At 23.9% G+C, this 15223-nt stretch overlaps 1 protein-coding gene across 12 annotated transcripts in view; it reads left to right on the forward strand.

Moving 5' to 3' along the window:
• The first annotated feature begins 6279 nt into the window (after nt 1–6279).
• LOC126907692 (uncharacterized) overlaps nt 6280–15223 on the forward strand; it is a 72471-nt gene continuing 63527 nt past the window's right edge. For all 12 annotated transcript variants that reach the window (XM_050689162.1, XM_050689166.1, XM_050689169.1 and 9 more), the window contains exons 1-2: nt 6280–6344; nt 6410–6464. In XM_050689162.1, the coding sequence (XP_050545119.1) occupies nt 6339–6344; nt 6410–6464 (61 nt within the window). In that variant the 5' untranslated portion in view covers nt 6280–6338. The remainder of the gene's footprint in view (nt 6345–6409; nt 6465–15223) is intronic.

Genomic DNA, 15223 nt, shown 5'->3' on the forward strand with positions numbered 1-15223 from the left:
ATTATAAGTTATTAGTGAGATTGCTTATTAAATTTAGTATTTTCATTTATAAGATAATATTATACGAGTATTATTTGCATGTTATAACTATTGAGGCACTGATTAGGGAACAGTGAAGCTTTAGTGTCGCTCAATATATACACACAAGTTGTATTTATTATAAAAAGCATACTAAAGAAAATTTATTATGCATAAATTGAACTTAAAAATAACTTATTTATATTAAGATGAATATTGTTCATTTTTATATTTAACAAAATATATAAAATATGTTACTCATTTAAAATCAAAACTAAAATGTAACTATTTAATTGCAGTATTTTAAGTGTTTAAAAAATGTATCTAGCAAATCAATATTCTTTGTTGAATTCTACGAGAACTCATTAAAATGATAAAATTTAATGTGAATTAAAAATTTTAGTTACTTAAAAAAAAGTTTTATTTTTTATTGTTTTACAAAAAAATATTTTTATGTAAATGTATAGTTAGGCAAACAGGTCTAAGATTTGTTGTGTAATCTCTAATAGTTAATTAAAAATAATTAATAGTTTTATCTTTGGTTATTTCTAATTGGAATTTGTACTTGACGTTATTGTACTTATCAATTTATAAATGTCTAAAAATTATTTCCAGATATTAGACGAGAGTATCAGTATTGATAGTAATATTAATTAGTTTAAGTTTTTTATTAAACACACCAATTTTTAATGATTGTTCATTTAATGTAAAGTAATTACGAAAATATTATAACTTATTTTAAAAAGTATTTTGATTAAAAAATTATTCTAAAAAGAAACAGCATTAAAAAATTTACCAACAATGTACAATGAAATTCAAATTATTATATATACTAATACTTCCTTCAATAACTTACTATAGCAATGTTTATGTCAAATAAACATTGAAATGCTAAGATTGGTACTAGCTTAATATATTTGATTAGGACTACCTGATAGGGCTAGTTTGAGATTATTAAAGCATTCAGTCTGAAATCCCTCTATAGAATACTTATGTGTTCTCAATAATGATATCATTTAAAACTAAAAAGATTATATTCTTTATGTATACCGAACTTTTTAATTTTAGCTTCGATGCGAAGCTGAGAAAGTACTACTTTTACCATAACGTGTTTTTTTTTGTGTCTGTTGCCACTTTTTCTCAGCTTTCACTGGACCGTTTTTTTTTTCAACGATATGTTAAAACAACAAAAATTGTATCTAGTTGAAGACATTATCCTCAAAAAATCAGCGACTTTTCACTTTTTTTTCTTAAAACTACCATAACTTTTTCAAAAATTAACAAATCAATATAAAATTTCTTGATTGCATATTATATTAATCTTAACAATATCATTATTTTCTATTTAATTATGTCAATTCCAAACTTGCAAGTTGAGCTAAAAGTTATAGTAAAAATACATATAGAAAGTGAAACTTTTTCAACTTCATTTTCGAAAATATTCCAGAAATACTAACACTTATATATTAAATTAAAGCTTATGTTATATACTTTAATATGAAAAAAATAATTCGGACTTTATTTTGTCTTCACGATGAAATTGACACCGTATGCTATTTCTGTGTTAAAATTTTCGACTTCATATTTTATATTTTTAACTTAATAATTCTTTAAATTTTTTAAAAATGTATGGATCAATACAAATTTTTATGATTTATACTATTTATATACTTTTTTTATGCGACATACTTTTTGTTTAAATCGGACCATTTCCCCTTATACAGAGGTGGTTTAAAACTTAAAACCGTATAAAAAGAAGAGCTTTTTCAACTTATTGTCATTAAAATATATTTATTGATTATTCATACATTACCAAATTATCAAACATAAATATTTGTTATATTAATTAGAAGGATTTTGTTATTATTTAGGCCATATGGGAAACTGTAATTGTGTATTTGATATCGGCACTAAAATGGGTTTATATTTTGGTCTAGGATGAAAATTCCGTAGATCAGTAAATTTATTTGTAAATAACAAACAATTTCTTTTTATTCACTGATATTAATACTTTATAACATAACATAAATAATACTAAACAATTTAAAAATTATCAAACATATTTTGACATCAAAACTTTATTTGTCTTGTCACTATAAGTTATTCTAGTTCTGAAATTATTAGTTATTAAAATTTCAAGAGTATTTTTAACAAAGTAATACAGCTTATAACCAAAAAACATTTCTATTCTTTGTAACTGAAAAATAATGGACCTTATTATTTGCATGTAGATTTATATAATTTTAATATAATCATATTCAAAGACCCATCTGCTATTCAATAATAAGTTCAACAGTTTTGAAGAGTTTGGTCACTCTTTATTAATAACATAAAAAGAAAATAATGTTTGTTATGAATAATCATTTATAATATAATATTAGATATTCATAAAACGTAGCATTGTTCTATATTAAATCTTCAACTTCATTGAGATCATCTTTAATAAAAGAAAATCCAATAAAAAATGTATAGGAATTTTTTTTACAAAATGTACTGAAATTATTATATTTTAGAGCCAGTTTATTTAGGATGCTTTCTTGATTGGAAATAATGATTGTATTTTGGTGTTTTAATTGAATAATTCCTTTAAGCATGGCATTATGTAGTGTTAGTATTAGTATCTGTGTATAAAATAAAGTCCTTATTTTCTAATATAATAAAAAATAAATATATGTGTACCTTTCTTTTTATTATGTGTCAAAGTAAATAAGACTATGCTACAATTGCGATCTGTAAACATTTTTATTTTTGTTATAATAATTTGTTTTAAAGTATGAAAAAAATTGAATCAACAATATATTGTACAAGTTAAATATTTTCATTAAATACTATATTATTATATAATCCACATGGGCGTTCTTCCAAGAAAATATAGTGATCAGAACCCCCATTACTAAATCAAATGTATGGTAAAGATTTATTTTAGTATATAGTAAAATAATTCTTATTTATATTCTCTCCAAAGCAAAATTCTGATAATTCAGTACAATACTTAAACATGTATAATTTAGTATAAACTTAAATATAACTTTTTAGTACCCAACTATGCTAAAAAGACTATAATTTTTTAGTATATAACGGAAGTGTATAATGAACTACTTTTGTTAGAATTTATAAGTATAGTTACTATTTTAAAAATATGTTTAATAAATATAATTTAGTTTTTTTTTTTTTATAATCTAGTTTTTTTAAATTTTTTTTTAGATGGAGGTTTAATTAGTTCATCTACAGACTTATTTATTTATACATCAAGTTTATTCTTCATTTCTAGAAAATTTGGACAGTTATAAACATTGTTTTATATACTAGGATAACAACGAACGTTGACTAACGTATACTAGAGGTGAGTAACATCAGAATCTTAAAATTTTTAAAAAATGTAAAAAAAAAATTATTTTTATTTTTTAATTCTGTAATTGGATTTTTTTATAGCACCTCATAAAATAAGTCATGCAAACTTTTATAGCACTGTATCAATTTTTAAATTTAAATATTTTATATTGAGTGAAATATTTTAATCAATTAAATTTGGATTTTAGTTTTCTTCACTAAAATCCAACTGTTTAGAAAAAAAATATTATTTTAAAATTGATCACGTATATTATTAAAAAAAAACTTAAATTAGATTAAATCAATTAATTTTACACAGACATTATATGACTCAATATAAAATTCATAGACATACTGTAATTAAATGGCAGAACATAAAATAACTGAGCTTCGTTAAGTTTGCCTCAAAATATGAAAGGGTATAACCAGATATTAAAAACCAACGAGGATCAAAACAATTTATATTGGAAATTGTAATTTATTACAATTAAATATACCCAAACTCTTAGAAAAGAACTATAATAATGAATTATTATAAATTCTAATTTAAAATTTAATATATTAAAATACTTTTTTTATTTATTGAAATGTAAATAATTTTTTTATGACATTTTCATGTACTAAATGTTATACATATTTAACGATGTATGGTATTCTGGAATTTGAGCTCAATGACTGCATTAATAGTATCAATACCAATAACAAAAAACAATTTTTTTTTCTTAAAAAACTTTTATAAAAATAAAAAGTAAAAAAAAGAATAAAATTTTCAAATCAAATTATAATTAACATTCGTAATTAATCAAATTAAATAACAAATCAAAATAATATATTTTTATACTGCCACCTTTCCTATTTTCCTTTCCTTTGATATACTTTTTTTTAAATTTGAAAATTTAACTTGCCGTCAAGCGGATATTTAAAATAGCAACTTTTGTACAAAAGTTAACTTTTTCAACTTAACTTTTGAAAATGTTTTGGAAGCGGCGTTCTTTAAATTTATGTTACATTAATGCTTATGTTGCGTACTATAAATTGAAAGAAAAAAATTTGTCCCGACGACTTATCTTTTGCGCAAAAATAGCTATCTTAAATAAAAACATTATTTTTGTTTTAACATTTTTATTTATTTTTTATTTATAGAATAAAAAAATATATCAAATTTATTATAATAAAATCGATTATGGCTTAGAGATGTTATCTTTTGGTCTTTGCTTGTCACAACCAACTAAATGCATTGTTTTTTACTGTATTGTCAGTCCATGATGTTTCTTATGATAGTAATTTTATTCACAGTCAGATATCATTTATACTTGTCTCAACTATGCTATGATCACACTATGCCGCACCTTACTGTGCTACCGTTTTTTTTTATTGATACTTTTCTCTAATCCTAAGATGTCATAATATATTATAATAAAAGAAAAGTAGATGAGTTAGGGGATTAGTGTAAATGAATTTTTGAGTTAATGTACTCTAACCTAATACAATGGTGGGAGGGAGAGTGAGGTTGAAACCCAACGTAAACTAATAACGTTTTCTAAGAATTTGCCACCATGCCGCAAATTGCATGACGAGCACAACGACTTGCCTTTCTTGTCTGGTAACGATGTACCACCGGGTTCCAAAGAGACCAAACTCATGCAAATTTTGAAACCTAAACATCGGTACGTTGTACACTATGTTAACTTGAACATGCAATCGAACACGGATTGCAAGTCGATAAAGTATGTATAATAACACTTATAAACCTATAAGGGATGATACTAATATAAATATTTTTTCTGCAGGTGCACTGCGTTTTAGAGTTTCAACTAAATGCTTTAGATCTGGTAGTCGATGATAAAATTCTTAGAAAATGATTTATTACGTAAAATCTATAGAGGCGTGGCAAATTAGTTTACGTTGAGTCTCCCACCCCTATATATTTGGGGTATATTTGAAAAAAGTAATGAAATAATTGTTGGTTAGAAAAGTAATTACAATTGGTGATTTTATATGTCGTCAAGAAAAAGTATTCTAGAAGTTTCTTGAAACTTCTATTTTAATTCATTACAAATAATATGATAATAGAGCATTAAAATATTAGAAATATTTACGGATACTTATATTTTATTATTATTTTAAACAACATTTATCTAAAATAGTATTTTTTGACGCAACGAATATAAAATAAAATTACATAGTAGATGCAGTGGATACTCTCAAAAAAAAAATACAATAATTTAAAAAAAATTGCACAAACTAAAAAAAATACTGCTACAAATGGGAAATATTGCGACCAGTTCCGATTATGGCTTTTCCCCGACAATCGTCGTATCAAAAACGTAAGACGGACAGGGGCGCCTAGAATTCTGGAACCCTTCTTGGAATTAAGGTCAGTCGGAAATCACAGAAACAAAGATAATAAAATTATTTATACCACACTTAAAAATATAATATACAATGATACGTTTAGTGGCGTTCAGTGCATCTTAGAACTAAAAAGGGTGGAAAGCGCAGTGTACACAATTTGATATCTGCCAAACTGTTCGTCGATGTAGTAGTTATTACACAGATAACAAGCAAAAACTTATTACAAGTTATCTAACACAACAATATTAAACACTGTCGCAATTCGCATTCTGTTCAACCAAAATAATGAGAAATATATATAGATATATACATAAATATAGACAAAAAAATGAATAGGTACCCTTTTTGTCATGTTACAGCATGATAAAATATAAGTATAAAATTGTATTTATAATTTGTATATTTTTGCTAAATCAAGACAGTGTCTTTTCTACTGATTTAGCTAATGTATTCTACTTTGTATGAATAGTTTGACTAAAAATAACAATTTTTTTAAAGGAATATTTTAATATTTACTTAAGATGTTTTTTAAATTTAAAAATATAAAAAATTAATTATTTCGTCGATTGTATTTATACAACCATGTAACTAAAAAATTTTCATTTGTTATACAGAATTTAACACTTATAGTAAAAATGGAGGTAAGCAATACTCTTTAACTAAAGTCCTTGATTGAAATCTAAAAGATTATTTTATTTTATTGTAGAATTGGCAAATTACATCGGTATTGTTATTAATATCATGTTTGATTTTTAACAAAGGTGAATACTATTTTGTATTATTATTATTATTTTTTTTTATCGCTTTATAAGCCAATTAAGGGCCATAGTAACCTCCCCCAAAGGAGAAGTTTCTTAACCATTGATACTCCGGGACGGGTGGTTTTTCGGAAGCTGGAAAGAGATGGTGTCTCCAATCACCGAACCGATCACTCGTTTCGCAAATGAATCCGTGCATGACCAAGTTTCTAACTCGAGGAGGTGCGCATCAAGCTCAGCAGCGTTACCGACTCGGCCACACTGTTCCTTTTGTATTATTTACGCTTATTAAATTTATTATCCATCCATTTAAGATAATGTATTTTTTTAGGTGATTCATATAGGTGTTTTAAAAATATTAGTTAGCTACTCTCTAAGTTATACTAGGTGATTAATTAAGGATAAAAAAGCTCTCTTTTTTTGGAAATTATTGAAAATTTTCAATTATAATTAATGGGAAAAAACAGTAGCACAGTGGGGTCGTGGCACAATACGGACGTGGTATATTTGGGANCGGCGATCGGTGAAAGATGAGAATTTTAAAGGAGAAAAAACGCAATATTTCTTCCAGGTGGAGCTTATTTGGAGGGGCTGAGAAAATAGTATATAGCTAGAGATAGACAATATCTGACTGTGATAAAATTACTATCATAAGAACACTTCGACGTAAATTTGTAGTTTTAATTTTAAGAAGTTGGTGGATAATACCAAAAGTAAAATTAATTCCTATTTGCTTTATTATTATCCTGATTAGTAGTTTTTTGATTTAGAAGTGTAATATATGAATAAATATTTATTATAACAATTAAATATAGAATTAGATTGATATTTAATAATTTAGTATTAAATATGATGTTTATGATTAAATAGATATTACTTTTATGGCTAACATATAAATGTTAAAGGGCTTAATGCAATACTTTTCAAAAAAAATTATTTGTTACTTATAAATAAATTTATTGCTCTACAAGATGATGAGAGACCAAAATATGCTTTTCTAAACTCATTTTGGCATCTATTTCAAATCTGCAATTAATGTTTAGCATATGGACTAAATAATAACATAACCCTTCTGATTAATATAACAATTATTTATGTTTGATTATTATGTTAAGTATATTTTAATTAAAAAAATGTGTAACAAACAAAATGTATTATGTGCAGTATATCAATTTAAATATTTATTTATACACCAAGTGTTCCATAGAAATGCTTAATAAAACTCTGTTTAAACAATTCTTTACAATAAAAAATGTTGAACTAAATTTTAAGTTTTCATCATAAATTTAGTGTTAATAGTAATTAAATAATTTTCTGATAACATATCAATCTAAAAAAAATATATTATTCTTCATAAAATTTTTTAATTAATAATATAAATTCTAAACTTGCAAGTTGAGCTAAAATTGTGAAAAAAATTTCATTATTTTTAAATAATAAACTTTCATAAAAATCAAGTTTAATGAAACAAAAAAATAAGTTAAATATTTTATTTTGAATTGAAAATTATAGCAATTAAATATAAAATTACATTGATATTTAATAATTTAGTATTGTAATTTATTCCAAGAAATTATAAATTAGTTATTACTTTAATGGCAAACAAGTACATAAAACAAAGGCTTGGCAAAAAACTATTTATATAATAATTTATTATTAATTATGAATAAATAGTCTACAAAAATTTTTTATCAGAGTCAAAAATTTACTTTTATTATTTAATTTTTTGTGCTAATTCCAAATCAGCAATAATTTTATAAATATTACTAACTACTTAAAAGCTATAGAATACAACTATAAGGGTAATATTTCTGAATATTTTAATTATATACATATATAAAATAATTATGCCATTGATAAATTCATGTCTGAAAATGAATCATTTAATTGACTATTTAATTCATCTTCTTTATAGTTGTCATCATTATGAGGGAATATTACTAACATCTTACCATCTTCTGATAACTCTTTTAAATGCACTTGCTTATTTCTATCAATACTAGAAATGTAAGGATCCGATGACATAAGAAGTATGTGAATTAAATCCTCATTAGTATTTAAGCGCGAATTCTTTCTGGTGTGATGTTCTTGGTACATTTTATAATCTTTATTGTGACTTTCTTGTGCCTCCTCAGAGACGGTGCTCATATTATTCAATATTGTAGTGAATCAAAAAAAATAGAATTTTATCTATACTTTAATGTATTAAATGATATAATTTTAAGGGGGTATTAATTTAGGGAGCTACTTTGACAGTTGCTCAAAAGAAATAAGTTAAATAGAATATGACGGGATTTTGATTCTTATTTGATCCACTACTTTATTTTATTTATAATATTATTACTCGGGGTATGAGTACGAGGGTCTGTAAGAAAGATAGAAGATGATAGAAAAATAAAGTGATCTTTATATTATTAATATGGGATTTATCATAATTGTCAATTCTTAAATATCAATAATGCCACGAGTTTTGACGGTTATCGATGATAGGTGGGATTGAGTCACCTCATGTGTCTACCCAGAGTGGTATGGTGGCTATACATATGAACCTCCAACCTAACTCCTGAATTAGACACGTATCAACGATATAACTCTGCCAAGTAACTCTGTACAAACATTATCGATTTATTAAATTTACTTGGTATATTTATTATTATTGATAATCACTTGATTTTCCTGTATGCCTACTTAATCTATGTACTCATAATATTTAATTCTAAACCTTATTTATTTTTGGTGAATTTATTAGATTCCTACCTTGATATTTTCTGCTATACTCTTAAATAAATAGATGTTGTATTTTGTGAACAAATATAACTGTGTTGACGGCGGATCACTTCTTGCATATATTTCGTAGTGTGGAATGGTCGAGCGTAGTGAGTGCCTCTGTAAGTATCTGATTGCATCTGTCTTAGAATGCTCTTTATTTTTGGCTTTTTATATTAAATTTGACCGTAGTTCAAAGGCAAGAAGTAATCCCCGACGCCACCGTTATTTCTTTATTAATCGTAATTTATTACATGTTATTTATTACATTTTCATCAATAATGATCTACATATTATAAAATACTATTATATCTTACATAATAAATTAGACATAGTTTATTACCCTTCATCTTATGTGCTACCATTACATATTGTTTATTATTTCCTATTTGTTTCATATAATTAATACATGCTTTTTTCTACGAAATTTCATTAGTATATTTAAACATTTAAAAGGTACATCTATATATCTTATTTTTATTGGTATACATTTTATTTTGTGTAATTGATTGATTGAAGTCTTAAATACTACATTATGACATTAATGATCTAATGTGTATACAAATAATTTATTATGATATTAATGATGTACTATGTATATCATTACATCCACCCCAATTTTTTTGAAAGTTGTGTCCTCACAACTAAGGGGAGTATGGTCAATAAAAAATTTATTATAATAAGGATATAATAACAATTTCGTAAATGTAGTTGATTATTAGTGTTCATGAATAATGATGATTAATTATTATGTAATTAAATATCAAATATTAATATATAAAATATTTAAATGTTAATAACATAATCTAATGCATTTATAATATTAATTGAAATATATATATATATAGAATGTATAAACATAATATTATGATAGTAAATAAGTATGTATAGTACTAAATAAAATATTTAAATATTGTGCCAATAATAATATGCCACTAACATTTTAAGACAGTATAAGAAATTTTATTGTAGTCTGAAAGCTCATCTTGTTCTCTTCATACATAGTAATAATCATTAAAAATAAAAAGTTCAGACATTTTCGTTCTTCTAGAATTTTGGCCTTTTCAATTTTGATGTATTGCTATTTGGTTTTGTGAATCATAATCATAATGTTTTTAAATGTGGAAATCTACAATTTTTTTTATTTTTGGACTTCACATTATTATTGATTTAATTGTAACTTTCTTTTGAAGCCATGGATGTCAAAAGCAAATAAATTTGTGCAACCAAATAGATTTCTTTAATTTGGTTTTTTTTTTTTAAGTATTGATATTGTGTAAGCACTTGATTCTTTAGTATTTACTGATAATTTGAATTCCAAAATCTTCAACTNATTTGGTTTTTTTTTTTTTAAGTATTGATATTGTGTAAGCACTTGATTCTTTAGTATTTACTGATAATTTGAATTCCAAAATCTTCAACTGGCGATCGTTGAACTAATTATTTAACCACCATTACTAGTATGAATTGTTTTTTCTTCATCTTTTGTAATTTTCAATGATTTGAAATTGTTGAAATTTGCTTAACAATTGTAAGTTTTTTACAAAAATGTTTATTTTATGAACTAATTATAAATTTATAAAATTATATTACAAATTATACAATGATGTGAATTATAAAATTGTATTTTGAGACTTTAAGTTTTTACATGTAGACTTGGTGTGATTAAATATAGAACATAGATTATGAATATTTATTAACTCATTGAAATCATTAGAGAAAGTTTGCTTTCGTATGATTTGTATATTTATAATCAGTTATAAATTATGAATGATTGACAAACAAATAATATATTGTGTAATATATGTTCAACTTAAAAATAAATAAATTATAAGTATATTGTTATAGACATTTTTTTTTTTTTATGTTCGTTACACAATGTTTCCCTTTTTTGATTATTAATGACAATTATATAAAAATATTAACCTCCGGGGTCAAAAATAAAAATGATATGCTTAATGCAAGTCTTTTTCATGGTGTGTTTAACAAAAAGTTGTATGTAATTTTTATAAGACCAATAATATTTATTTAAAGAATGATAAAATGCATTTTTTGTATTTAAAACGTTTCTTTTAAAATTTTGTAAAATTTTTGGAATATTTTTCATATAAGAATTTAGGTTATAACCAAGAGAAATAAGTTTATTAGGTAAAAATGATAGCGTTTCATTTTTTTGAAAAATATCTTGTGCTATTTTTATAGTTTTATGATTGTTATTATAAAAATAAGTTAAATATATTTTTAACTGATTTGTTGCTTTTATATGTATCTGTAAAAATTGACAATTTAAATTAATTGAGTTAATATATTGAAAATTGTCTATTGTCTTTAATAGATTATTTTTTGTTTGGAATTGCAACTGAATTTTTTTTATTTTCTCCTTTGTATTTTTGTCTGAAACAACTAAATAATTTGAATACAATCTTTTGTTATTAATTAATGGTGGTGTCTTAAAGTTAAATAATGTTTTTGTTTCTATGCTTTCATTTATTATTTTGTTTAATTCTACTTTTTGTGTTAAAATATTAAATTTGCTTAAATTTGGAAAGATATAATTCTGTGTAATATTTTCCTTATTTGCTTCTTTAATATTAAAAATATTATTCAATTCTGAATTATTGTATTTTGTTATTGTTTTAAAGGCTTGTTTGTGTTTAGAATCTAGTAACTGAGGTGAAATATTAATAGGCGTTCCCTCTCTATCTGTAATAGTTTTCTTGTCTGTGTGTGTTGGGTTTATATTTAAAATTACATTATTGTTATTTGTGATAGATTTATTAGTAATTGAATCATCATTACATGGTTCAATTGTGTTAAATGATTTTTTAACGTGATTTGCTATTGATTGTTTTAATTTATAAATGGGATCAAATTCTGTGAAACTTATTACATTATTTGGAATATATTTGGATTTTTTATCCGAAAGTACTCCAGCAATCCAATGCGTATTGTTTTCTACATTGTAAAGTACTATAGGTGGACGATTACCTAACCCATAAACGATTCCAGTTTTATTAGTGGAGTCAAAAATGTAAGTGTCATGATTATAATAATTTGCCAACGACGCTAATTCAGAATCGCTGAACCAATAATTAGGAAGATCATCGAGATTTAATATCTCTAAAATTTCTAATATAGAAGTTATTTTATTTGTTTTTCCGAAGTTCAGGGAATTTACTAATGAATAAATCCCACAGTTTCCATCGCTTAATACATTCTCTCCCTTTTTATATTTTTCAAAAACTTTTAATCTATCATCCTCAATTTGACTATTATTATTATTATCATTTTCTATGCTTGATTCCTTTTTTGATAAATTATCATATGAAAATTTGATAGCATTTATAAATGAATTGTGTTTTTTGTGATTATGTGTGATGTGTTTAGTGTTCTTATGACATATTAAAATTTTTATGCTAGTGTTTTGAAAGGTAGAAAGAATCATTTGTTTTATAATAGACCAATCATTTTTATGATAGCTTTTGTTATCAACAAATATGGGTAATGGAACTGAATTAATTGTCATGATTTGTTTGTCAAAGTCAATGACACTATTATTTTTCTCCAAAAAATCGTTACCAAGAATAATGAGACAAGATAAGTTTTTTATAATAAAAACATTAATACTATAATCTATAGAATTTATATTTAAAATGATGNGAAAACAGTAATACTATAATCTATAGAATTTATATTTAAAATGATGTTAGTTGTACCCAAAATTATAAGCGGTGTGTTATCTGGACCTCCTATTGTTATATTACACCCATCAGCTACCATGTTCTGTGGTATTAACGTGTGTGTAATACAACTGACATTTGACCCTGTGTCAATAGTTATGGGTATACTAACATCATTAAACATAGCAAAGAAATGTAAAGCAATAGGCGAAATATTATTATTTGTGATACAATTTATATTATTGTTTGCTGAAGTAAAAGGTGAACTATTTGTTTCAGCAGTGTTTAACCTCGATTCAAGTTTTTTGAATTCTTCATGCAATTAATAGCTGTATGGCCTACAATATTACATAACTGACATTTTATCTTATACCTATATAAGCAATTTTCTAAAGCATGATTATCTTTGTTACAAATGTTACATCTTAAAGTATTTGAATTATAGTTATGTGTATTAAGATTATTTTGAATGTTTTTATTTTTTTGATAATCATTCCTTTGAGTCCATAGTGGTTTATAATTTTGTTGAAAATTATTACTCGTTTGAGATAATTTTTGATCATTATTTCTACGCGCTGCGTAATTATTGTTAACATTATTGAAATGTGCTTGATCAGTTTGATTATTATTAATATTATTATATGGTATATATTGATTATTATTTGTAAATCTATTATTATTTTGAAATTGGTTATTGTTATAGCGCGGAATATTAACGTTAAATGTTTTGTTATTCTGATATTGATTATTTCTAGATGAAAAATTATTATTGTTCTGAAATTGAGTATTTATAGATGAAAAATTATTGTTAGCTAAATTAGCATTATCTTGAAATTGATTATTTCTAGATGAAAATTTATTGTTATATAAATTAGCATTATTTTGAAATTGATTGCTGTTAGGTAGAAAATTAATGTATTCATTAAATTGTTCCTGATTCTGCTTTAAATTTAAAATTTCTTCAATTGATTTTTGAATTTCATCATTATTAATAAATTTAATTATTTGATTAATTTTTTCTGTTATTATTAATTGTTTTATCTCAGACGGACTTTTAGCTGTTTCTCCAGTAATCATAAATTCTACCATCTCATACTTATGAATATTTCTTTTTAATTCATCTAAATTACGGTTTTCAAGAATACCTATGTATCTAGCAATACTCGGTTTTAAACCTTTCATTACATTTCGTACTAACTCTTCCTCTGACATATTTTTATCAACTCTTTTGCATAATGCCTCAATTTCATTAATAAAAACACCTGTTTGTTCGTCATCTACCTGCTTTCTTCTCTCTAATAATATGCGTAACATATCATTCTGCGCGATAGGCTCAAATTCTTCTCTAAACTTAATTTCTAATTCTTTCCATGGTAAATTTTTAGATTCAATGTTATCATAAAATGTTAAGGCTGGACCTTGTAGAAAAGCTACTAAATATTGTGGTTTATCAATTTCTGATCAATTATTAATTAACGCTGCTCTATTGAATGTTTTTAAAAACGAATCTACGCGTTCATTTATACCATCCGAAAAGGTAGTCGGTTTAAAAAATAAATTTCTATTCATGTTGTAATTATTAATTACTCTGGGTGTGTGTATATTTTGATCAGTATTGTTTTTATTATTATTCCCTACTAAATTCTTTGGTAAGAAATGCCAAAATAATCTTATTTTTAGGTCTGATACAATACCAGTTGTTTCTAAATTTCTATCTTCAAGTTCTTTAATAAGCTCGACTTTCTTTAGTGAATTTATCCACTCTAACGTTTTTGTATACTCTTCAGGCACACCTTCTATAACAATTGATTCTATTTCTTTTGTCATTACTTATGATTTCTCTTTTTTTTTATAATTCTCTTACTTTATAATTTTTTGTTTTTACTTATTTTTTTTATTTTTTATCCTCCCTTTTTTTTTTGTTGTTTTTATTTAAATAACTTTTTTCTTTTAACTTTTCACTCTTCTATCAATTTTTAATTTAATTTAATTTTTTTTTGTAAAATAAAATTTCTCTTTTTTTTTATTAATTCCTCTATATTTTAATTAATTTTCTTACACTCTTAATTCTGATCCACTCCGTAACACAATATTTTATTTTTAATTTTATTTAAGTTCACTTTTAAAATTTATTAATTTTATTCAGAGTTTTTATTTTTCTTAATTTAATCGAATTAATTTTTCTCTCAATTTATTATTGTAATTCTAATATTTATTATTTTCAATTTCAATACTTTCTTATTCTCAATTTTATTTTAATTCACTTTTTCAATTCTAATATTTTATTATACTCAATTTTGTTTTAATTTAAATAAC

The sequence above is a fragment of the Daktulosphaira vitifoliae genome, unplaced genomic scaffold, assembly GCF_025091365.1.
Source record: "Daktulosphaira vitifoliae isolate Bord-2020 unplaced genomic scaffold, ASM2509136v1 Scaffold_5, whole genome shotgun sequence".
In the NCBI taxonomy this organism is placed as follows: Eukaryota; Metazoa; Arthropoda; class Insecta; order Hemiptera; family Phylloxeridae; genus Daktulosphaira; species Daktulosphaira vitifoliae.